General features: G+C 38.8%; 1 protein-coding gene across 2 annotated transcripts in view; it reads left to right on the top strand.

Moving 5' to 3' along the window:
* The window catches only part of PARD3B (par-3 family cell polarity regulator beta), a 574817-nt gene that overhangs the window by 401393 nt on the left and 146735 nt on the right, over nucleotides 1–26689 (top strand). The window contains exon 20 of one of the 2 annotated variants that reach the window (XM_089519343.1): nucleotides 17425–17721. The exons of the other annotated variant lie outside the window; for it this stretch is intronic. Within the exon in view, the coding sequence (XP_089375469.1) occupies nucleotides 17425–17721 (297 nt within the window). The remainder of the gene's footprint in view (nucleotides 1–17424; nucleotides 17722–26689) is intronic. 2 annotated transcript variants of the gene reach the window in all.

Below are 26689 nucleotides of genomic sequence, written 5' to 3'. Positions count from 1 at the left end.
TTATGGGTTTTAAGATAAATATGTAGTCAATGTGGGTCCTGATTTAGAAAACTGGACTAGGTCATCTTCAAGGGCTTAATATTTTATCCATAAAAGGAAAACATTGTTTTCACTAAATTTCTTTTTCTTTCAAATACGGATGATTCAGTCTAAAAGTAAAACCGCTTCAGATTTAGCATTCAGTGTGGGAAGAAGGAGACTTCCTTTTTCTGAAATGAAAAGTGCCTTCCATCCTTAACTTTAAGGCAACTCACGTTGCTTTTTAATATTCTTGCCCTTTGAAGATCTTTCTGAAGCAAACCAGATGTATTGAGTTGCTGGTGCTTTACCAGCATTTACCCTCTTTTCAACTGTATTTAATACTAATATCAGCTTAAAGACAGCTGTTTTTCCTGGTTGTTTCCATATTTTACTTTAGTAACCCTACTGAGACCAAAGTCTTCTTTCCAGGAGATTCTAACATCTTACTGTTGTGTGCTCACACACACACACACACACACACACACACACACACACACACACACTGTTCTTCTTTAATAAAAAACATACACACAATATGAATTGTGAATATAAAGGTACACTTTAGGCTAAGTTGCATCTTCCTACTTATGAAAGAAAGAGAGTTAATTTTACTAATAAAAATAGTTTTGCCTTTAGATTTATCATTAGAGAAAGCAGGTCTTTGAGTGAAAAAGCAAGAACTGCAGTGTACATCTGACTTTTCAGTATTTGGAGAGGCGTGAGTCTTTAAGAGAGTTAGGATCTTGTAAATGATTTCAACTCTGTGGTTTACTTGAATTCTAGGAAGCTCTCCATAGCTGAAGAATTGTTCTCTCCTGTCTTATCAGCCCTAGGCCTTCCTGCATGCTAATATATTTTAAATCAATACACATGTTTTTGATATTTGGGAAACTGCAATTTAATATTGCAGCTGTGGGTACTCTGTGCAAGCTAAATTCATAGAAATGAAAGCATTTAACCCCATATTTGAAAGAACGACCGTGTCTTAAAAATCTCTTTCTAATCTGGTAATTTTTAGTTTGGTTTATTCTGTACCTAAATTAGGTGACACTGGACATTAGCTTTATTACAGCCATTCATTTGGATTCTGTTGTGAAATGATAACAGGAATAGGTCAGCTGTAAATAAAATTGCACTGTACATTTTATACCCCATACCTGTACTACAACTCCATGAGATTATTTTTATCTACTCTCTATTAAAATTTGGTGAAAGATGGGTAGAAGTTAGGGACTTAGTCCTAGGGAGACAATCACACAGGGAAAATCAGGGGATTAAAAAGGCATTTTCCTGGAAAAGTTGCATGATTGTGGTGAAGATTTTCATATGACGTCACGATCTAAGAAGACTTATCCCGGGAAGAACCAGTAATGCTCCAGCAACAAACCATTTGTGAGATTGCCCCATGAATGGATTGTTGCTGGAACATTCCTGGTTCTTCCTGGAATACATCCTCTCAGATCACAATGTGTGCGAGATCGCACAGCTTTCCTGGGAAAATGCCTTTTTAATCCCCTGTGTGATAGTCTCCAATGTCTCTTGTCCTCATGACCCAAGTAGGTTAGCAGAAATTATGCATGCCTAAAAGCATAAGGACTGCAGATAATTATGGTGGGGAAATTGTTTTGTGTTGTTGAATTCCTAATAAAATGCAGCTAATATTATTATAACTGCAGCTCAACTTTAGAATGAGTGTATCTGTATTGAAACTCCTGTATATGTTGTATCATATTTAGTAAGGGTTAATTCAACACAGCATGTCTTTTCATTGAATATTCCTGACCTAGCAGCACTGCTAGGTTCTGTGGTTTAGACAAAATAAAGTGTTGGATGAGGTCCCAGTTTTAATAGTCCCAATTTATTATAACCATTGAACCCTGATCAGATCACAGATTGGATGAGGTCCCAGTTTTTTAAATGTCCCAATTTACTGCTGCCTTGGAACCCTGATAAGAATACATATTTGATTAAGGCATTGGTGCGTGGGTTTTTTTAAAAAACAAAAATCCAGTTAATTACTTTTAGATTCTTATTAGATCATAGCAGCATAGTTATAGTATGCACCATTTATGGAAAAAAAATACTGGATGATGTTGTACAGGTCAAGGTTGTCATTTTATTTTATGCTGACTGGGTGAATTGATCAGATTTCTGGTTTCCAGAGATGTAGCAATAGCACTGGACCTCAAAGGTAGATTAGTCCCATCATCCCAGTGATTTTAAATTTTCTTATTTCAGATCTGTTGCCACTGCTATTGCTGCTGCTCTGTACACCAGAATATGTAATAGCAGCTTCATCTCCCTGTTGACTAGTTAGGGAAGTGGTGTGCCAATGTAAACAGTCCTATCTTTCCTTCCATAGATCATGACACAACACTTAGTAAATCCTACCGGTGACTGGGCTGACTAAAGCACAGTTGGGGCTTCACAGATTAAGAAAAGTGCACTTATGAAATTGTACTTGTCAAATTGTGTTTTTGCATGTCTAAATAATATAGAAAATTTATGTAGTTGGAGACATAGTCTTTTTAAAACGATTCTCTTCTATTTTCCATTCCATGTTAACAACTTTTACAAGTGCACTATTCAAGGCGCAAAGGGAATGTTACAAGTATAATTTGGGAAGCCACAACACCTTCTGATAACTACTTAAAGACATAAACCTGGGAAATGTTTGTGAGAATAGAGATGATTGTCCTTGTATTTGAACTGAATTTGAGCTGACATGTGTAATAGATCACTTTTCCATTGATCCTCCACTTCTTGAATATCTCCTTTTTGTAGTCTTCACACTGATCATATTTTGAGACTAAATAATAATGATTTATAGCGATTATAAGTTGGAACAGAATATGGCATTTCATGTGTTGCAGGAGGCAGCTCTGAATCGCTAGCTCTGCTGGTATTTTTCCCCCAGCCAAAAATAGTTTACAAAGCAAGGAGGGAATATCATGCTGTGTGTATAACCACTGATAAATCTTTTATACTGTTGCAGTATAGACTACTGTGCTTTCTCCTTCCTGTTTTTGTACTCTTATTTCTTTCCTCTCTCTAGCCTCACAGAGGTCAGTTCACCACAGTCCAGCTTTTTCATACTTTGGTGGGGTGGAAACAGGGAGGTTCTACCCTCATGATCTTCTTTTATAGACAAAAAGACTCTTCATGATAGATTATCCTTGCTTTTTCAACTGTAGACACACGTGGGAATGACTCTACTGATGCTCCCCTTCCATTTTTCCACCAGTTTCCTAACAGAACTGTAACCTCAGTCTGTGTGGGCAGAACTGAGATTTGCACTTGTACTTGACTCTCTTGCATTGAGTTTACACCATTTTGCTTCCTAAATTCTAACTAGGCCATGACCTGAGGTTCCAAAACAAACCCAGTCGCAGTCTTGCCAAGGCCCTCCATTCAGCCCATGGCTAGCTGTTGACAACCTTTTAGTTATTCCAGCTCTGTTGCTGGGGATGTGGCTACCCAAAAGCACATGACAAATTGGCAATCTGCTACCATCTGCTGTTTTGAGTTGTTGTTTTTTAATTACTTTGCAGCAACGGGGCCCTAAGATTATGGATTTGGTTTAGTTGTGTTGCTTAAATGTTCATTGCTGAGCCTTCAGGTTCCCGTTTCTAACCACATATCATCACCATGCACATACAAATTTATCACTGTGAGTTATAGTACATTGCATTAATAAATTTGGACAACACGATAAAAAGCACAAATGTAAGGTAAGATGAGCCTATTACAGTCTCCCCAGTTGAGAACACCACAGGTTCTCTAAGCCATGTGATAAGGTTTATTATTTAATGTGCGCCCAAGAACATAGTTTTAAGCTAATAAGTAATAAAAAAAAGGAAAAAGTGTTTCTAAGCTTCATATTTGATCTCAGTGACATCACTTAGGAGTAGATGACTTATAGCTTGTTTCATTACAGAGATCTTTTACAAAAATTGGGAGACGTGTGCAAGAACTTCTTTCTTTATTCAGGCTTTTAATGTGTAAGGAAGAGACCATCTTATTGGGGTGTTTTATTTATCTTTTTAAAGCTTTGTGTGTATTTACAATAAATTTATACCATTTATGTGGCATTTAATTACTTTTTAATTTTTTTATTGTACAGTGAGGCCACGGCATATACAGGCGCATTATATGCGGCTTCCCGCTTACGTGGAAGCCATGTGACAATTAAAGAAATGGTGTGTGCACCCATGGCATGCGCACTGCCCTGACCCACAGGCACACACCCCATTGTTTGCAATGGGGAGCGAGCATACACAGATTTCCCCTTATGCGGGGATCTGGAATGGATCCTCTGCATAAGGGAAGGGCCCGCTGTACAGATATTATAATTGATTCTGTCTGGGAGCCACTTTGGCTCCCACTCTGGGAGAAAGACAGCATACTAATTAGTTATTTCTGGAGATAAAACTTTCTCTCTCTGCCTCTGACAAAAGGTACAGAGTGGAATCCAGCCAGCATAGCTTTTGCCAACAGAAGGCCATCTCGAATCCCTGGCCTGTATTTCTTAACTTGACACATGACTTAAAATGATACAAGAAAGTGGTACCAGTAGAGGGTAGGACCAGGTTTCTTTCCTCCTCATAGAGGTGACTATAAGAACAGACAGGAAGAAAGGCGTTCATTCTAAAGTGAATCAGCACACATGAGGATGGTATAATGGCTGCCTTCACTAGAACCACCCACAGGCAAGATAGAACCAGGAAGGCACTTATTTAGAAAAACTTGTAGGCACCTGAAGGAGATAGCACTTGGGAAAAGTAAAATAGATCCATGCCAGCAGATCTTGGGAAATAAGCTCAGGCATATGCATACTTCATAAAGGATGATACTTAGAATATCTCCATGCTTTCTGTACCAGCATGGTACATAAAGCATGAGATATTCTAAGTATCATCCTTTATAAAGTATAACAAACATGTAAGGAACAGGTGACATACTCACATCTCTAAACAACCCAATATTGAGTGTTTAAATGCAGAAATGAGTATGACCAGGTACCCTAATACATGGAAGGTGAGAGCTAAAAATGTAATTATTCCACCCTGAGGAAAATGTTAATGTAACACCAGTCTCCTACCACAACAGACAGATTCAATTTGTGAACTATATAGAACTCTCCTGACTCCCAGTCTAGCTAATGTGCTTGAAGAACTGTATGCAATGTCATCCCTTGCTTCCATGATTTAGCAGCAGCAGCAAAAACACAGCAACAAGCATGTACTCTACAGGTATTTGGTAAAAACAACTAGATCTGAGCTTCTGGCAAATAAAACAGGATACATTGGTAGGTATAAAGAAACTTACTTTTTTGCTACATCTAGGTTCTGCAAAATAACTAATCATTAGAGAAAACTATACTTGTTAGAAGAATAGAGCTGACTCTCATGTGTGCAAGTAAGAAGAAAAAACATCTTTAGTAGCATAACCTGGTTTCTGCTTCAATGCTTGGTGACAGCACAGAGAGGAAGAAATCTTTAGTGACCCCCAGAAAAAGGGGGGGGGGGAGTATCGGAAGTGACCTCTTCACAAGCAACACTGACCAAATGACCATAGAAATAAACATCAATGTTCCCGCTAGAAGACACACACCCTTCTCAAGGAACAAAACATAGATCTACAAAAAATTGTCCCAGTAGTCTTGGCTAATCCAAAACAGTGCTGGCTGTCATTATAGTCCTGAAACTATATTTGTTGCTGATATGGCAGGTTTTTGACATGAGAGAGTATTTCTTTGTTCTAATTTCTGTATATCAGGGCTGGGCAGCTATGGTGAGTCCTAGGATCAGTTTTCTGCCCCAGAGCCATCTTCGGGGCACACAGACTGTGAAAAAGATGAAAAAGAAGAAGGAAGGAAAAATAAAACCGCAAGTGGCTGGAAATTCGCTTCTAGTTTTGAGAAATAGTTCATTTAGAATAGATGGGAAGCTTCTCTACATTACAATGTGCTGTTCGTCTTGTCGATGGTCTCCTACCTCAGTTCATTGGTTTTACGGTAGTCTTGACCAAGCACAAAAGGAAATCTGCAGTGGGCAGAGGAGCAGCTTTCCTCCTGATCCATTCTCCTAAATTCTTCTTTTTGCTCTGAAACATGAAGAACTTGCATAATGGCGACAGCAGCCAGAGAGTTGGTTTTAGTTCTTTCTCTCTCTTTCCTATGAAACTGAGAGGAATATTTTAAAATGAAATTTTAAATGGTGAAGGGATAAAGTAGCAGGAATACGGTAAAATTCACCCCCCAAAAAGTGCACAAGATTGTTCAGGCATTATAACTGAACTACCAAATGAAAAATACACTGGATAAAAGAGAGATCATTGATGAAATTTTATAGATTTTCCACAGAGGAGTGAGAAATAAACAAGAAATATTAATGCAATTATAATAGCCCTGTCGAAGAGATGAAGCATTGATCATGGAGAAATAACCTAGTATTGGCTAGCCAAGTACAACATAAAAAGAAAGCCATTTTTTAAAAGCAGGCACAGCCTACATTCGTGGAAGCAATTGCAGGCTGCATTTGTATGGGGAAAATGGAAGCAGATAGGTTGTTGTGTGGTGTGTGTTTTTATTTCAGGAGGAACAAAAGAAAAATGTGATGACCCATTTCTGGCTTTTGTTGTGTGCAAAGTGCCAGTATTGACAACAGTACAAAATTATTGTCACTTACCAAACATGAAAGAATGTTGTGTGAGAGAAGGAATGAGCTACTGTGGTAGTACTCTTCTTCTTGAATTTGGTTTTAGATTAAAAAAAGGGAGAGAAAAACTTGAGAGAGAGAAAAACTTGACCTAGTATTTTTTATGCACTTCCTTCTGCTTTCTCTTCTAGAACTCTTCAGGCCACCTATGCACCCTACTTTCATTTTTTGTAAGTTAAGTCACCTATTGCAAAGGCTTGGGCAGGTTTAATACGCACACATAGTATTAATACCCACACACACCTGAAAAACAAAAATCACTTCTCTTTTCTCCAGTGATCATTTGCCTAGGTATAAACCTTACTGAATACAGTTAAAATGGCTTCCAGCATAGAATAATAGAATTTCAAGTTGGAAGGGGCCACAAAGATTACATAGTCCACCTCTGTTATTCAGGAATCTTTATAGCACTCCTGAAAGATATTCATCCAACTTCTGATTAAAGATCTCCATAGCAATGTAGATGCAGCCTTAGGCGGGTTACAGACCGCCCGTTTGGAGCGGGCTGCACCCGCCCCTTTCCCCGGTGTATCAGGGCCTCAGCTGCGAGAGCGGCAACCTCTGAGGCCCCGATCCACCGCTTTCCAGGCTGCGGGGCAGCGGCAAAAGGCCCCTTCCCCGCAGCCTGGAAAGGGGTGTCCTTGGGGCTTCAAGCCCCAAAGACACCCCGCGGCAGCGGGGAGGAGGAGAAAGGGGCCGCTTGGCCCCTTTCTCCTTTGCGTCGCCGGGCGCAGCCGTGTGAAGGCTGCACCCAGCGGCGCAAACCAGGAAGGAGCTCCAAAACGGAGCTCCTTCCTGCTCCGCGCAAAGGGCGCACTAAGCGCCCTGGCGCAGAGCGATGACGTCATGTCCACGCCGCCCCGTATAGAGGCGGCGCGGTCGTGACATCATCATGGCGGCCCCCATGTAGATGGGGCGCCGCCATTTTGTATGGACTCAGTCCGTACTAGGGTTAGGGGGGTGCGGAAGCACTGACCCTTCCTAACCCTAATACAGACTGATTACATACTAAAAGGCCCGTTTGTAACGGGCCTTAGTCTCCTTAATGCTTAGGTAGAGTCTCTTTTTTTGTAATTTGAATCCATTGGATGTGTATTCTAGTGTCTGGAGTAGCAGAAAACAAGCTTCATCTTCTACATGGCATCCTCCAGATATTTTATCGGTCTTCTCTTCTCCAAGCTAAACATACCCAATTCTCTAAGTTATTCCTCATCGTCACCCTTTCTGAACACTGGTGCCCAGAACTGGAAACAGTAGTCCGAGCGAGGTCAGACCAAAGCACTAGTACTTTCCACCAATGGGACACTATATTTCTGTTGATACAGCCCACAATTGCATTGGATTGTCTGCTGCATCACAATTTTGTCTCATGCTTAGTTTGTAGTTTAAGAGCCCTACTCAGATCCTTTACACATGTACTGCTTTCAAGCCAGGTGTTACCCATCCTATACGTGTGCATTTAATTTTCCCTGCCTAGATGTAGTAACTTACATCTATACCTCTGTTGAAATTCTTTTTTTTTAGTCTAGGCCCAGCTCTCCAAACTTTTAAGGTCATGTTTAATTCTGATCCTGTCCTCTGGGGTATTCATTATCTGCCCTAAATTGATCTTATCTGCAAATTTGATAATCATGACTGCTTATTCAACCATCTAAGTCATTTGTAAAGATGTTGAACAACACCAGGCCCAGGGCAGAACTTCTGGGCACCCCATTTGCCACTTCTCTTCATGATGAAGAGAAACAATCTTTGGGTTTGGTCAGTGAATCAGTTGAAAACCTACTAACTAGCTAACACACAGTTTACTAGCTTGTCTGTAAGAATATCATAGGCAACTTTATCAAAAGCCTTACTAAAAGCAAGCATATATATTTTCTATCAGTGTGTAAAAAATAAACATCATATTAACATTATTTGCATATATAAAGAATTCCAGAACAGTTCCTATAACTGTGAAGGAGCCTCTACATTGATCACCTCTCAATGACAGATTGATCAGCACATAATCCCTGTGCTTTGTTGCCACCACTTGATGAGCCAGAGAGAGAGCTTGTGAAGATCATATTGGGAATCCAACAAATAATGGGTTGTTTAACAAGCTGGCATGGAATCAAAACCAGCTGAAACTTCAGCAGTTGCTAGGAGGTTCCAAATTTTGTCCCACAAATTCTATATTCTGTAACAGAAATAAATTGCACATATTTAGCAAATTTGCATGATTTCTGATTTTCCAGAATTTTTGTAATTCTAGTTTAGCTTAGCTAATCACTTGCAGGGCATATGTATCCAGCAAAAAGAAATGATGTCTGTGTTTTCAGCAAACATTTCCTATAGACTTTCAGTCCTTCCTTTGAAAACAGAACAGCTACAAATAAGATTTCTTTTTCTTTGAAATACAAGCAGAGATTTCTAGATTCTGCATTTATTCCTGCAGTTCTGGACTCCTTTTCTGTACCTTTGAATCATTACTTATATGTAGGATCCAGCTTCTGATTTTAACAGTACTCTTCTGCTAAGAAAAGTAAATCTGCAGCACAGATTTTCCCATAGCAACAACTGGAGAGGTTAATCTGGTTGACAGGTGAATTTTCCTGGTGAAAAAGCCAATGTATGTGTATGTGCCTTCATGTTGCTTATTGACTTATGGCAACTGCATGGATTTCAGAGGCTTTTCTTGGGTAAGGAATATTCAGAGGTAGTTTTACTAGCTCCTTCCTGTGAAATATAGCCTAGTGTACCAGGTATTTGCTGATGATCTCCCATCCAAGTTCTAAGAAGGACTGACCTGCTTAGCTTCCAAGATCAAAGGAGATGTTGTGCCTTTAGAATATTTAGGCTCTGTTGAAAAGTGGTTCATATCTAAATTTGGCTACTATATGGCAAATAGGGAAAAAGCTTAAATGATTTAGGCACACATTTGGATGCATTTGACAAATAATAGCCACATTTAGATATGTGCCATTTGGAGGGAATGGACCAAAAAGGTAAGTAGTAAGGAGAATAAATTATGGTTCCCACACTGTAAATGGGATTTATCATAGCCTTTAAAATGCCTGTGCATTCTTGCTAGAACTCCAAAAGTGGGGTAATATTGGTTTTTGTCTTACTCTAGAAAGTGCCTGTTAGTGAAGCATGAATCTGACCCTAGGTTGACATTCTTCATCTTGATAAAAGCATCCCTTGGCCTTTTCAAGCCATTTTGTTCAAGTGGCACATCCTGAGCCATCACCCTAAACAGCTCATTATTCTCAAATGAAAAATGATATTTACTGAAAAGCAGAACTCTGATTTCGGTATGTGTGTCCTCCATGCACATAGGGGTAGAAAATACACAGTATTGTCTGGTTCTCTTGCAGTGGGGGAGTTTAAATGTTACTGCTGTATAGACTGGGAGCAGACTTATTTTCTGTCAGTAACACAACTCCTGCAATAAAATTTTGCTGAATAAAGATCTTGAAGGACAGTTGCCAGAAGATTATGAGGCAGGAATATTGCTTAGCAATATGCATGTTGATGTGGAATAATTCAGTTGGAGCCCTTTGACAGATCCCCCAGTTGTGCCTGCCTGGCACTGTAAAATTGGCATCTTTTTGATGGTATAAGCTGCAAAATGATATGATGGTTATGTCAGACATATAAAGCTGCTTGGTGAGCAGAGTTCCATATCACTGGAGCAAGCTCCAAGAATTCTAGTTTTTGTTCAGCTGTAATGGGTAGACAGTTTTATCAGGCAGAACTCTTCTTGTATTAATCCCCAGTAAGACTGCATTCTAAAGGAATCAGGAAGAAGATACATCTGTGAACATTATTAATTATTTATTACAATATTGTTAGTAATGTGTCACATTTCTCAAGGTGTTTTGCGCAGTTATTCTGAAAACAAGTGAGAGTGTTTCCTGCCTAAAAGAAGCTAAGGCCTGTTACAGACTGCCAAAATAAAGCTGCTTCGGGTCTCTTTGGAGGTATGCTGTTTAAATGATGCATGGGTCCTAAGAATCCGGAAGCTGCACCAAAGCTGCACTCCGGTGCTTAGGAATGGAGTGTGGCTTTGGCGCGACCTCCGGACTCTTAGGACCCATGCATCATTTAAATAGCATAACTCCAAAGAGACCCGAAGCAGCTTTATTTTGGCAGTCTGTAACAGGCCTAAGTCTTCCTTATCTGGAATTCCAAATTCTGAAATACTCCAAAATTCAAAACCTTTTTCATGGTTGGCTGAGATAGTGATACCTTTGTTTCTGATGGTTATTTATACATCAACTTTGTTTCTTATAGAAAATTATTTAAAGTATTATGCATAAAATTACCTTCAGGTTACATGTATAAGGTGTATACAAAACATAAATGAATTCCATGTTTAGACTTAGGCCCTATCCAAGATATCTCATTATGAGTAAGCAAATATTCCAAAATTTTAAAAAATCACACATCTTTCTGATACCATCATTTTGTATAAGGGAGACTCAGCATTTAATACAGTGCAAACTTGGTATCCATTGGGATTTGGTTCCGGGATACCAAAATCCATGGGTGTTCAAGACCCATTATAAACTGTGTGATAGTAAAATGGTGCCCCTTATAGAAAATGGCAAAATCAAGGTTTGCTTTTGGGAATTTATTTAATTTTTTAAATTTTTGCAAGACATGAATGGTTGAATCCATGGATATAAAATGTATAAATATGGAAGGCTAACTGTATTTACAGCTGTGTATTTCTTTATAATACCTGCTTTATCCATTTTTATTTTTTTTTTAATTTTATTTTATTTGCTAGTAGGCATCAGGAACCAAAATACCCAAATCTTAATTAATTTTGAATGTTAGCCTAATACATTATCTGCCTGTTCCATTTTCAGAAATTGTGGTGTTACCCACATTGACCTTAAAACAAAATCCAAAATCATCTTGTGGTGATACCTTTGTTATACCAATTAAAAGATGTGAGATGCTTTCAAAGCTCATCAGGCAAAAATGGTTAAAAACTGTGCTGGGAATGAAAGTGACAGTGCTGAAGTTACAGAATCTGCATTTTTTTCTTAGGGAGGTTGTAGAGGAAGTGTCAGTGTAGATTAAAATATTAGGCAACATGTACTAATACTGATAGGATTTATCACAGCAGCATAAAGATTGTAATCTCACATAAAGTTAGTTGAGTGAAATTCTTCTTCTTATAAGGCTAATGGCATTAGGTTGGTCGAAGCCAATGGACTGTGTGGCTTTTGGACTTTCAAGGGCCAGGTATCTTTGCAAGCACCCCCTGTCTTTCAGTTGCTGTGCAAAACTCTAGTTACAGAAAAGAAACATTCAGAAATTACTGGTAGTAGACTGATACTGGCTTTTATCTAAACCAAATGAAAGGGCCTTCATGGTTATTTCTAAATACAAATTTGCTGCGAGGTGTATAAAATATTAATTTTCCTTCATGATCATTTATCTTGAAAGTACTCTAGGTACAAGAGAGAGGGAGCAGATCAGTTAAGCTGCCCTTCCCATCTTCTCCCATTCTCCCAACTTCTTTGTGTACTGATGTTTTTTCACCTGCGTTTGCAATGAAAATGTGTTGTAGCTGTTGCCATATAGGAGGCCTCCCTGACAGTGGGATCCATAAATAGCACTTTCATTAGAAGGATTGTTTTTATCGACAAAAATTGTTCGAGTTTTAACATTTCACATAGACTCAAGCATGCACCAACACACACACACACACACACACACACACACACACACATATTCAGGACACTGAATGGGCAAACTAGGCCTCCACTTCTGTGTGTGATCTTTCTTTCATCTTTCTCTTAGGAACCCTTGGAGGATTAAGTCTCTTGCTGTCTTTTTCATCTGTTCACTAATTGCTTGTGTGCTAGGGATTGTTACATTACAGGAAATAAAAGGAAATTCTCATCCTTTATTTAATTTTATTTTTTTATCTGTGGTAACCTCAAAGCCTCTGCTTAAACCTATTTTTGTTTGCTTACACTTCTTCCAGCTTTCTTGAGACTACTTGAATCTGAAGAATGGTTCCCCCTACTTCAGTCCTAAAGGCCCCTTCGTGCCTCTAATTAACAAAATGGAGCATTCTGCAATATGAGATAATAACTCAGAGGAGTCCCTTAATCTTGATTAAAGGATTTAGGATGGAATGTATGCTGTCACTTTCTTCCATCTGCTTTTATGTTGGCACCATCCTTAACCATGTTTAGGGGCAACCAAGTTGCCCCGTTAGGAATCGAAAGATTCTCTGACTTTGGAAAATAGCTTCACTCCTGACTGGAGACTAGAATAGGGACCACACAGTTCTGTAATCAACTCCAAATCTCTTTTCACCTCCTAGTTTGGCTACTTCCATGTCACAAAAAAGAGGAGGAATAAAATAAAGTTTTACATAAAACTTGGATGGGTGAGTGTGTGCACCCTCAAATTTTAAGATAACCACTAAAATGTAGGTAGAAATACATTATCAGCTTAGTAAGGAAATATGACAATAAGGCCATGTCCCCATTGACAAGACACCCCAGCTTACCATCAGGGCTTCTGGATCCACCGGGAGGACAAGCTGTCCACACAGAGAGTAGCCACAACAAGTTGATATTGGCAGCACTTTCTGCACATATTCTTCTGGATTAATGTCTCACCTGGCATAGGGTGCCTTATCCTGGCCTCATCACCTGCCCACTGACGCCTTACCCATCCCCAGACCAGTGTGCAGTCCGCATGCCATGGAGAGTATCCAGAGTTTCCACCCTGATTCAGAGCAAATAGAGACTCTTTTTACTCTGGAGACTCATCCTGGAGCATATTTTGGCCCCATTTATCATCTAAACAAGTCAGTGTGGGAACAGAGTGAGAACATTTCTATTTGTCCATGCAGACGTGGCCAAGGTCACCTTTGGAACTGGTCTGAGTAATACCCATTTGCTGATTGCTGATGGGCAATTTCAAAAGTTCTTGCTCTTTGCAGTTCTTTATCTTTAAGATGAATTTGGATTGGGTGGTTCTACAAGCAGAAGGTATTCCTCTGTAAAATACAGTGGGGCCTCCTTATCCACAGGCTGCTTGCCATCCATGGATTTAAGCATCAGCAGACAGTAAGCCCCCATTGTCCCCAGTGGTGGCAGTTACACACATGTTTCACCACCATTAGGGAGAATGGGACAAAGTCCTGCTTTTTTAATATCTGCAGGGGGGGCTGGAACGGATCCCCCATGGATACTAAGGTCTGATAATAGTAATCAAAACTGACTTCTCCCCCTTCTAATGCATATACTCCATCCTCCAAAGATAGCATTTAGTTGCATGGAATGAGGCTGTGTGAGTGCTGGCACCTCTACTGTCTGGAGCCTCCTGTGAGATAACTCTTTTCCAGGTTTATGCCTTCCTTCCTTCTTTAGTATCATCTAGCTAACCATAGATAACACAGTGATAAGTCACCTGTTTCACTATGCACTGAAATACATATCACACTCTCTGGACCTATGGTGCTGGCTGCAGAACTCTTAGGACAGTGATGGAAAGTCAAGAGAATTGGTCTTTTTGATTAAAGGATTCTGTATAACTTTGAGGCATATGGATGATAATGAGCATAATAATAATGAGTAAAGAGCACTTTCCATGCCTGTTGCTATAAAGACAGTGTTATCAAGCTCTCTGAATGCTTAGGGATGCATTGCATGCCAACTAGAATTACAATGAGAAAAGGCCACTTTGCATGTGACATGATTATTTTCTGAAAGACATTGAATGTACAAATTGACATATAAAGCATGTGTACAGCATAATTTACAGAGCTTGCAGAGGTTATATTTTTGGCATAGAACTCCCCAAATTTCTCTGCCAATATGGGAGTTATACTACAAAAAAGCAACTTTTCCAATATCTTTTAACATTTGACAGCTCCAGCTGCACTCAGGCTTTTGCCCATTGTTCTGGCCCTGGCTAGGACATACATGCATGTGTGCACACCACTGGAAACTTCAATGGGACCTCTGAAAAATAGATTGAAAGTCAAGATAGGTCTCTCATGTCACATTGTGCCTTAGAGGGGACACAATTAAAACTTGTCTATCTGCCTGCCTGTTTGCTTACTTCTCACTCTAGAACTCTGCATAAGACCTACCTCCCTTTCTTGGGTCTTTCTGCAAATGTATTGGAAGGATGGAAAGGGCTATCAGGCCAGGCTTTGGAGCTTCCTGAAGCAATCCAATTCCTTCTCACTGCCAGAAAGGTCAGCATGACCTGAGATCCCCCATGTTTCTCCCTTGAACTTCTTTGTGTATTGAGGAGTCAGAGGAGGAGAGATTTCAACAGGCATCTCAAATAATGGCTGAATAACCCAAGTCAAAGTTTTTCTTTATCAGAAGGATCATGCTCTAACAAATGTGGCAGCAGAGTGACTTTAGGAAAATCTGGACTAGTTGGTGACTCTGAAACATCCTCAGTCCAAGAAGCAAATGGTGGCTACTGAGTAACTGCTGGTCTTCCTACAAAGCTTGGCTTTGTCAACTGAAGGGAGGTTTTGGACTGGTAGATGTGCTGGAAGAACTTCACATTCTTGCCCAGTTTGTGTTTGTTTCTGCCTGTTGGCTCTGTTTTTGTAAAAGAAAAAAGTTCTGATGAAGCTATGCTGGAGTTGCTTTTATTCAGTGCAAGACAGTTCTCTGGAGATGACTGGTGAAGTTTTGATGCGGCAAAAGTAGAAGTCTGTCTGTGTAGTCAGTGTAGAGTTTATATTCCCTCCACATTTGGAAAATTTATAATTGCACAGATAAATTGTACACAATGTATATAAATATAGTGGGCCCTTGGCATCAGCTGGGGTTTGGTTCCAGGACCACCACCACCACCACCCATGGATACCAAAAACCATGGGTGCTCATGTCCCATTATGGCAGAGTAAAATTGTGTCCCTTATATAAAATGGCAAAATTAAGGTTTGCCTATTGTAATTTATATATGTATATATATAATTCTTGAATCGGTGGATAAAAAATCATGGATAAGGAGGGCTGACTGTAAATTGACTAATCACGACTAGTTTCACAACACATAGTAAGATCCCACACATGTCACATATTACATTTTGTAATCTAGCCATTCACACAACAAAAGAAAGTCCCAGCTGTGTATACTCTGCACTCAACAACAACAACAAACTGCATTCAATCCAGGGTTTTTGTTGTAACTGTACGGTAGGCAGGCTGCAAACATTTGTTAGTTTCTATTCACTCTTTCATTTTCAGTTAAAGTCCATAATGTGGGATGAGGTCCTCTTGTTTTACTTACATTATTAGTAAAAGACCCTTCTACCACCACCACCATCACCATATCATCACCACTGCCTTTTTAAGTTAATTAATTTCAAGGTTGTTTAATCTCTGACGTCTTCATTCTTTCCAATGTTTGTTCATGTTCCATGGACATCTTTTCTCTCGCACATCATTCTCCCTCTCCTCTACCCAAAGTCCATTTTTATTCTAATTTGTTGTTCAGTTGCTACTTTTCTCTTCATATTTTTTCAATAACAAAAGGTGATGATTTAACAACATGTATTTACCATTTATTTTATACACCCTTTATGCCTATTTGCCTCCAGGACTGTCTTCGTTGCTTCAGAATTTAATACTGGTGGGTAAATCTTAGCTTTTTAATTGGCAGCATTCCTGTGCTTTAATCCTTCTCTTGCTTTCATTCTCTGCTCTCCATGTGCCAGGCTCATCTTGTTGCTATGATCTTTCCTCTTGCTTTAATTATGGAGTGTGAAAGCTGAACGTTTAAGTTTCATATTATTAATAGTGCCTTGTTTAAAGTTTTCAGTTGCAAAGCAAATGTTGAATCATCTGGATCTGGCTAGGTTTGAAATTATACCTGGGTGTGTTTTTACTGTTCCTATTCCCAACAGATTACACAATGGCACTGATTAGCAGCAGCATTTTGTAATACCACTTAAAGCTTTATCACAGTGGAGTACTGCCAGTAATAGTCTTTAATTCACTTATATGTACCAATTCATCTCTGTCAGGCTTCTATTCATTTCTTCACTGTCTTACTCTGTCCCTAGCCTCTGTATAATGAGGTATGATGTGCCCCACTTAAGTATGTTGTGGGGGAGGTTTCGAAGAAAACCCCAGGAAATTGCTTCTGGTCTTTGACTTTTTGAGACAACCAAGCCCCCTCTACATTTATATTTGCCACATTATTGTATTTTCTCACAAATGAGTTTGTGGATTTATTTATGAGAATCTCAAGGTGGGGGGTGATATGTGGCACTGATAATGCTATTCAATTGAATTATATGTAAACAATGTTTATTAGTTATCTGTAGTTGTGGATCTGCTGCAGAAATCTTCTCGTAATTCTCTGCGAAGTTCTCTGTACAATGTAATGTTTGTCCCAGTATTGTTATCAGTGGCAATGCAGCCCCAAAATATGCCAGTACACAGATGGGGACTGAGTGCTTATCTGTTGTGAATTGTGGTGGATTTGTGATAGACATGCTTGCTTGCTATGTTCTGTTAAATATGGGAGCATGATTACAAAACATCTTCAGGTTTTACCTAGCATCCATCTCGTATGTGCAAGTTGTTTGTTATTTAACACAAGCTAATTGTGAGCCCTCTTGTGAAACTGGTTTATTTCCCTTTAGTTGGGTGTTGAAGTAAATGTTAGCATTCATTGTTTTGCCTCCTAGAATTGGTGCAAAACATCAAGAGCTACGACAGAAGCAGAACAGGGGACCTGCTGAATATTTGATTGGTCCTGTGGGCCCACCACCTGATATTGACGATGATGAGACAGATCCAAATTACGCACGAGTTAATCACTTCCGAGAAATGTATCCAGCTGCCAATGCCTACAGGCCATCCTCTCCACCTGCTCCAGAAACCTTTGGATGTGACAGTCTTCCAGCACCTGCAGACAGGGACCACTTAGAAGGATTGTATGCTAGGATCAACAAGCCAGCCCATCAGCAGGCTCCTGTTGAGAGGTAATGCTCATTTGTTGTAGAAATTGTTTTAATGCACATATAAATGCATTTAGATAAAGTGTAAAAGTGTTGCACTTGCATTAGATTTTGAAGAGATTTTTTAAAATACAATCTAAGAGCATCCCTTAGACTTTGTTGCAGGAGCATACAGTGCACACCAATGGTGAAAACACTGCAGCAGCATCACATATGGTTAAATCATGAGACCATGTTGAAGACTGTGAAAAATAAGCCAATAAATGTGTCCATGATCAGGGTGTTGGGGAGTTAGGCTACAGGTTCCTTAATTCCTAAATCAAGCATGCATTTGTTTCTTCATTTGTTTATTTACAGGAAGAGAGATCTTAATCACTAGTTTCATTGCAATTCTTTTTTAATTTTACACAGATGTGCTGAGTGATTCTGTACGATCAAGTTATGAGTGATTCTGTACGATTAAGGTTACAGCTTCTTAAAAGGAAACAATATATTTGCTTTCTGTCTGCACCTCTAGCAATCTTGCTATTCAAAGTCATAATGAAATCAAGATAATTATAAAATGGCCCCTGTTTCACAGCCTTGACATAGCTGACCTGGCTCAAATCCAGTGGCAGTGCTACTGAACAAGAACTGTTCCTTCTCTGCTCCAAAGGTGTTGCTCTGTGGCCTGTGTATGTTGTGTGCTTGGATTGCTTTTGGCCTTCACGGTCACTCTATGCCCATTTGCTACATAAACTGTTTGCTTATACAGTGATTTACTATGTATGCTTACAGTTTACATTTCCCCTGTTGTGTGATATTATGCGCTTTCAATTACGTTGGAGGGAAGACTGAGAATCATGACACTTTTATGCAGACTGTAAAGCGTGGCTTCACAAGACAGATTACCTATCAGGGTATTTTCAATAACCAAGTAAGGAGGAAGGAGGCATTTTTAATCCTTACTGTCAGCACACCAGGTTGATAATATTAGGAAATATAAAGTCCCCTCACTACAAGGTTTAAACAACAACAACAACAACAACAACAACAACAAGCCATCCCTAAGCATATTCATGGAGCCACATCATAGAATCTGGAAAGGTGCATTTTGAGAGTGCTAATGAACATAGCACTCAGCTGGGTTGCCTGTATTTGAACAAATTCATGACTCTTTTTGAGGACAGAGTGTAAAAGTGCAAGCAAGACAATGAGAGTCAGGAGAAGGATTTATTACTGAGCCTTCGCTAACTTGGCTGTCAATCATATCACCTAATTCAACAATGCATATGCAAATATGTCTTGCTAATGGAATAAATAGTACGGTTATAAAGGGCCTTTGATGAGGCCGCTGTTGCTAGCACGAGGCAACCTGAAAAGCACTGCCTTTCTTTTAAAATAGACTGCCTTTGGAGTGGGGCAGATAATACATTTTATATACATAAATGAGAGTCCCAGTACCTTCACACTGATGGAATCATTTAGCAAGAGTCAAGGCAGGTGTTTGTGGTCTTTTCTTTAAGGCACCTCTGCCCCAGTGTTTGTTGTTGTTAACTGCCTTCAAATCAGCCCCAACTCACAGTGACCCTGTGGATGAAATGGCTTCAAACCTTCCTATCCTGCACTGCTCTGCTTAGGTGCTGTAAATTCATGCTCGTGGCCTCCCTGATTGAATCTATCCATCCGGCATGTGATCTTCCTCTCTTTCTACTAGCCTCTAACTTTCCTAGCATTATTGTCTTTTCTAATTATTCTTGCCTTCTCATGATGTGGCCAAAGCATGACAGCCTCAATTTAATCATCCTGGCTTCCAGGGAGAGTTCAGGCTTGATCTGTTCAAGGACCTATTTGTTTGTCTTTTTCCTTGTCCACAGTATTCTCAGCACTCTTCTTCAGCACCAGCTCTCAAGTGAATTGATTTTGCTTTTATCTCCTTTCTTCACTGTCCAACTCTCACATCCATACATGGTGCTGGGAATACCATGGCTTGGACAATTCTAATTTTAGTGCTCAGTTGTATATCATTACTATTTAGAATCTTGCCTAGTTCTTTCATTGTTGCCCTTTCCTAGCTTTCCTAGCCTCCTTATTTTTTGATTGCAATCTCCATTCTGATCAATATTTGATCCAACAAACAGAAAATCTTTAGCCATTTTGATTTCCTACTGGTCTAGGTTGAATTTATGTAGATCCACCTTGGTTGTTATTTTTGTTTTGTTTATATTGAGCAGCAAGCCTTCCTTTGTACTTTCTTCTTAGTAATTGCACATGCTAATTTCTTCTGGAATTCTTTAGTGCAGTTTATTGTATGTTTGCAATGTGATCTCTAGTGCCTCTTCCTTTCCTGAACCCCACCTGCACCTCTGGGATTTCTCTCTTCATATATGATTGGTGTCCATATTATAGAATGTTGAGCATGATTTTGTTTGCATTAGAAAGTAATGCTATGGTGCTATAGTTGTTCTTCTATGTATTGTATCCAATGTCTTTTTATTTCTTCTTGATCTTGAAGTAAGTTCCTCTTCTCATCATGGAACATCCCAGCCCTTGGTTCGAACTTCCCTTTGAGTTCCCAGATCTTGTAGAAGAAGTCTCTCATTCTTCCTTTTTGTTATTGTCTTCTGTTTATCCGCATTGATCGTTATAGTAATCCAGTGTTAAAATTGATCAGTTTAGACCTACTGAGGGAGAGCTGAAAACTAAATATTAAGCCAAATCTGTAAATTTATAAGAATGAGGCAATATATATAGTTCAGAATCCTCTGCTGTCACTCCTCGCCTCTTGGCTAATTTTTACGACCTCTCAAGATTTTAAATTGATGATAAAGGGATATATTGTGTGTACCTACCTATGGCAACTTCTTGGATCTGTACCAACATCTTTTAGATAGGATGTTTGAAGCAGCCATGACAGCATTACACAGATTTGCAGTTGTCTCATGGCTGGAAATCTTCAATAGACAATTCCTCTGAAAATGATGATGGTTGAAAGGGAGACTTGTTTGATATTTCCTTTTTGAGAGAATTAAGAAATGGGTAACACACATGGGTAATTTTCCAATTATAAAGCAAACGATAGGTGCACTTGTAGCAGCTGCTGTGTTCAGAACATCTTAAATTACACCTCTGGTTGTTATCTCAGCACAAACCTTGCCATGCATGGATTCCCTTCATGCCACTGCACTCTCCAAACTAAAAGATTTATAGTAGTAACCATTGGCTGAGAATGACTTGGAGACCACCGTAACAGCAAGTTGTTCAAAGTGGGATGTGTGTGCTAGTTGTTGCATATGTCTTGCCTCCTCAGATGATAAACAGTGAAATCTATTTTGTCCACCAGAGCAGAACAAAAAAAGAAAGTGGTGAGGTTTCATTGACCAAGACATAGTAAATTTTATGAGAGTTCAGCATTTAGCACCTGGTTTGTAATGCAATAGTTTTCTCACTCTTTGCTCTCAAAAGTATTTGTTCTTCTTGTTTGTTACATGCTATTTTATTTCAGGTAAATGTGGCTCTTCCCACATCTAACTCACAATCTGTGACACACAATTTAAGAATCTGAGAAAAGACTTAAATGGATTGGGTCGCCCTATGCTCTTTCTCTGTCATGCACACTCACACAGACACAAAACCTAGATGATCTCATCTCAATGTCAGAATTCCAGTCATAGGCCATTAGCACTGAGAATTAAATTAAAACTCATGCATTGAACCAAGCAATCACTTTTTTCCTATGAAGAATGTATTATCGTTCTTTTAATGATTTTATAAAATTATGAGACTTATAATAAAAGATCTCTGTGGTTTAATCAGTGTATCTAGCACTGATATACAATGAGCAAAGTGTTCTATTTTAGTGCCCTACTTCTTAGTTGTTGTTTTTTCAGAATTATTCCCATATTTATTACCCTGTTTGTACTTCAAAAAGAAAGACAGAATCCCAGACTAATGTGTTACAACTGTTTCTTCAGTCATGTGGAATGAAGTCTTCTTATTGTTTACATATAGCATGAACCTGGAGTAATCTTGATGGATATCAACCTAACAATCTGACTTGCTCAGTATGTATAACTTGGAAGTAGATTTGCAGTCTGTAAATGAAATCCACAGTTGTATTTGCTAAATCCTTTTAAGGAATTATACCACTTAACCTAGCTAAGTATTTCTTCATATTATTTGAAACCCATGAAAGACATAGGTCCATAGGTAGGGAAACCTGCATGCAGAAGGTCCAGCTACAGAATTTGGCATCCCAGGTTAAAGGGGCTCTCAGGAAACAGCCCTAGTCTGGTAAATACTTGAGATGGCAAGAATATTTGAAAATATTTGAAGTAAAAAAATTAAATGATTGAAAAACTCTTTCCTGGATATTGGGAAACTGATGATGAAAACCCTGGATTGACAAGAAATCTTTGCATTTCAGGAATTATTCAGCACAAAACTTGCACCTGGTATTTTTTAATACAAAATATCATTTTCTATGCAAGCAATAGCATTATATCTGCAGAAAATAATATTTCTGCATAAATTCTGCTTCTGAACCAAAAATAGTGTGAATTTTGTGCAGAATAAATGCTGAGTATAGTATTTTCTTTGAAGGAAACAGCATTTTCTGCACAGAAAATCATTCGCTCCTCATTGGAGAAAAGGTGTGATATAAATGTGCAGGATAAATCGTATCTGTTTCTTAAACGTAGGTGTTAATGTATTTTCCAATCTTCCTCTCATTGCCTAGTCACACATAATTTTCCACAGAGGGATATCAGTTTACGTGTGAGGAATGTTAGTGAAAGGCAGTGTATGAATGTCAAGAAAGGCATATGCTATTAGGCACACAGTCATGTTGATGATGTTGTAAATACATTTCATACATTTTCCCACTCTCTCTGTGTTTGACAGAGGTGAAAATAGAGAGTAATGAATATTGTGTAATTCTTAATATTTCAGCACTACACCTCCTGACTGCCTTCATGAGAGCATGGCACATGATAAGAAATGTGTTGGAGAATGTTCATTTGGTACTACATAGCTACATGGCTACACCACAATACTTATGTACTTATAAGTACTTATATATCCGTTGAGGTAGACTGTAGTACTGATAAGCATCGCTAAAAGCTATGCAGCATCTCATTTCAGACATCAGTCCAAATCCTGGTTTGAGCTAAACGTGCTTTTGATTCCAAACCATAGTTTAACCTCCCAAGCTTATGGGAAATGGTGATTGAGAAGTGAGTGCCTACTCGCAACTTCCACATATTTCTGAAACCTGCCATTACAGAAGCCTCTGGGAATAAGCCAGGGATCAGCACTGGGGTTTATCAGTTCAGCCATCATGTCAAAAGATAGTCCAAACTGTGGTTTGCAAACCATGATTCGTCAATTTGGACATTGTTGCAACGTACGTGACTTGAATTAAGCCATGAATTCATGCACAAACAGGAATATAAACTTAGTACTCTCAAAATTTATTGCTTGCCAGAGGATCACATTTTTTCAGTGCAAAAGCAGATAGAACTTCTTTTTAATTTCACCCACACATCTGTTGCTGAATTTTTTTCTCCCTGTTTATATTTTCCTTGTGAACAACATTCTATAAAGTTATTTGATCAAAAGTATGTTGTGGCTCCTTTAACAAGCCACCAGTAATAAGAATGTTAACTTTGCCTCTTTCTCACTTTGTGTGACACATATTATTTTAAAAGAACTCTGCCATTTAATTTTAAATGCTAATATGTGTGCGGGTAATTAAGAAGCCAAAATTGACTATAAGATTGGTAAGCTGTAAGAATGGGAGAAGGAGATCATTACGCCTCTGCTCATGGATAGCTATTTGCAAACCAGCTGATAATGTGCAAAATGAAGATTTCGTAAGTGGCATTTTAAATGAATGGCTAATGGCTTGAAGATTAATTAAATAGTCAGAGTTGTTCAAAAGAAAACCTGCTAAAATCTTGTTTATAGGCCAGTCACTTGCATAGTGAAAGTAGCAAGGCACATATGAGCAACCAGTTCAGAGCTATTTTACCCTTGAACTCCCAAAATACACTTTTTGAGAATACATGGGCTTGTAAATAAATACAGGCATGGTCAGAAGAACCTTAATGCAGAATATATTAAGATTCAATATCTACCATAGAATGAATTATCAAACTTGAAATGTATTGTTCTTCTGTGACTCAATTAACATACTAATAATGAGTTTCTGAGGATAGTGAGATGAATCACATTTTCCCAGCAACAAAAACATTGCTGTTTTTGAGCACCAGACAAAAGCAGTAACCCTGCAGCAAAAGTGCAAATTTGGAGGAGTGCCTGGATTGCAGAGCAGCCATGTGCATGCATGTGTGCATGCATGCAGCAACATAGTTATCTGACAGGAACATTAATGTTCAGTATTCATTCCTAGAGAACATCTGAGCATGTACTTCACCCAAAATGTAAGCATGCGTTGTGAAGATATAGTGAAGGTATCCAGGGTTGGAGTGCATTTGTTCAGTATAATGGCCATTGTGAATTGTGTTAATTCTTTTATTTTAATTTACTATCTGATTCTCTCTTCTTTTGGGGATGTCACTAGAAAGAAAGTATTCCTGCATTCTTGGTTGTTTGAGGGCCAGTTCTCTCTGTCGTGGACCAATTGATACCATAAATACAAAATGACGTTTTCATAAATGCCATTCTAAACGAATGGATAGAAAACTAGCAGCTGTCATAACTCTACAATTCTATAGTTTAATTTTATGAAAGAGCTATTAAGGATCTACTGTCTCAACTGAGGTTCAAAACACACTGCAGAAATAATCCAGTTTGAGACTACTTTAACTGCCCTGGTTCAGTGCTAGGGAATTCTGGGAATTGTAGTTTTGTGAGGCATTTAGCCTTCTCTGTCAGAGAGCTCTGGTGCCATAATAAACTACAGTCCTCAGGATTCCTTAGCATTGAGCCAGAGGAGTTAGAGTGGTCTCAGACTGGAGAATTTTTGCAGTGTGTTTTGGACCTAAAGCTCTTTCCCCCATTGACACTGGACTTGTCAGTGGTAGAGCATGCCTACCAAGCTGTGAGCTTATCGCTTAACAAAATCCATCTTAACTGGCAGCCCAAATTGCCTTGAGTCAGTCTGAAATGCAGCATAGAAACCATAATCATGAAAAATCGATTAGCAGATATTCTTGTTTCCAACAGGTGGTGAGGATGGAGGCTTTGTGGACACAGATAACAACATACATTCCCAGTTTGATGGCGTAGCAAAGTATAAAGCCTTCCCAAGCCATTTCTAACCTCCAGTTCTTTCCAGCAGTGATTAGCGTGATTAAGCAGGGATGTCAGAGCTAGTTCTCCCATCTATATAAAAATAAATACTTCAGTTGACCAAGTGACCTAATAAGCATGAGGTCAGCTTGGAACAATCAAGAGAGCTCCCCTGGCAATTATTACATGCTGCTTACCGCCAAAGATTTGTTAGACAGCAATGGAAAGTCTTAATGCATAAAGTGAAGGAGGAGGACACGTACAATGATGATTAAGATGACAGTGAGCTGGTAACAGCTGCAGCACCCTCTGTGGAAGGCCACCTGAGTTGGCTACTTGGTCTGATTTTAAGAAGACATGGGGTGCTGCAATTCTACATTTTTCAGTACTCCAGCTCCAGCTTTTAATAGAAAAAAGCATTGTCTGTTACAGAAAAAATGTCTGTTACAGACAAAATGTCTGTTGCAGTTATGATTTATGCTGCTGACACTCTTTATGTATATGTAGACACACGTGCACATGCTTATATACATAGTTACTAATGTACCCAGCAAAAAAAAAAAAGCATGTTTTAAGAATAGAAGACCTTTCATCCTAGGCTCCCAGGTAGAATCCAATAGTTCAGGCAGTTGTATTGATCAGTAAACCAATTCTAACATAAGGATGAAAAGAATATTCAAAAATGGTCAAAAAGATAGTGTTTGGATATTGGGAAACCCTGATGAGAAGAATCCTGGACAAACATGAATCTTCACAGTTTGGCCTTTGTATGTAATATCTGCACATTTGTTTTTAATGTAGAAAACAATATTTCTACATAGAAGCATTATTTCCTGTGCAGAAAATGCTATAGTTGAGGATTTATTCTATGTAAAATTCATACATCTGTGATATGCATAGAAAACAGCATTTTCTGCACAGGCAAGAGTATTTTCCATGCAGAAAATAATATTTGCATACTGGGATATTACTTGCTGCACAGACAATGATGTTTTATGCGCAAACCAACAATGTGCAAATTTGACCAGACAAAGTCCCAAATTGTGAATAGTCTTCAAAAACTGCATGATTTGTGAAGACTTTCTCACAATGGAAAGAAAATTGCTAAAATAACCTATTGTTTTGTTTGGAAAAAAATAGTGAAGAATTACATTCCTGTTCTAATATTCTCCATCCCCACTGGGAGCCTTTTCATAAAGCCAAGGGCCTTAATAGACTACACCAGGCCAAAATACATGTTACAGCAGGGAGAGGTCACACCAATACTGAGGATTGCAGTTATGCAAAGAGAAAACAGGGGACCTTAAAAGGGAGGACAGATGATATAATCGTTCCTTTTCATAAAAGAAATACAGTGGGAACCAGAGCGGATTCGAATCCGATTCAAATTCGCCTGGTTCCCACTTGGGCTGAATCAATTTATTTCCAAATAAATAGATTCAGCCCAAAAAACACCCCATTTTACCCGCGTCTTTTTGACGCGGGTTAAATGGGTAAAAAACATGGCCCCCCTTTCCGAATTGATTCAGCAATTCAAATTAAGTGGGAACCATGGTGGTTTAAACCGGATCATTTGAAATCTCAATCAGGTTTAAACCATAGTGGGAACAAGGCCAAAGTATTTCCTAAGTAGTCATACACAAATCATATTGCACTCTCATGTCTAAGAATGATTAAGTAAGATTTTCCCACTGCACATTACTTGAATAACCTACATTTACTATTTGCTATTTGCTGATCATTCATCCAGTTTGGAAAG

Source organism: Sceloporus occidentalis, unplaced genomic scaffold (assembly GCF_023333645.1).
Source record: "Sceloporus occidentalis isolate IW3139 unplaced genomic scaffold, rSceOcc1.0.p SCAF_4, whole genome shotgun sequence".
NCBI lineage: Eukaryota > Metazoa > Chordata > Lepidosauria > Squamata > Phrynosomatidae > Sceloporus > Sceloporus occidentalis.
Note: the sequence above shows the minus strand (reverse complement) of the source record. Positions and strands in the feature narration are given on the sequence as shown.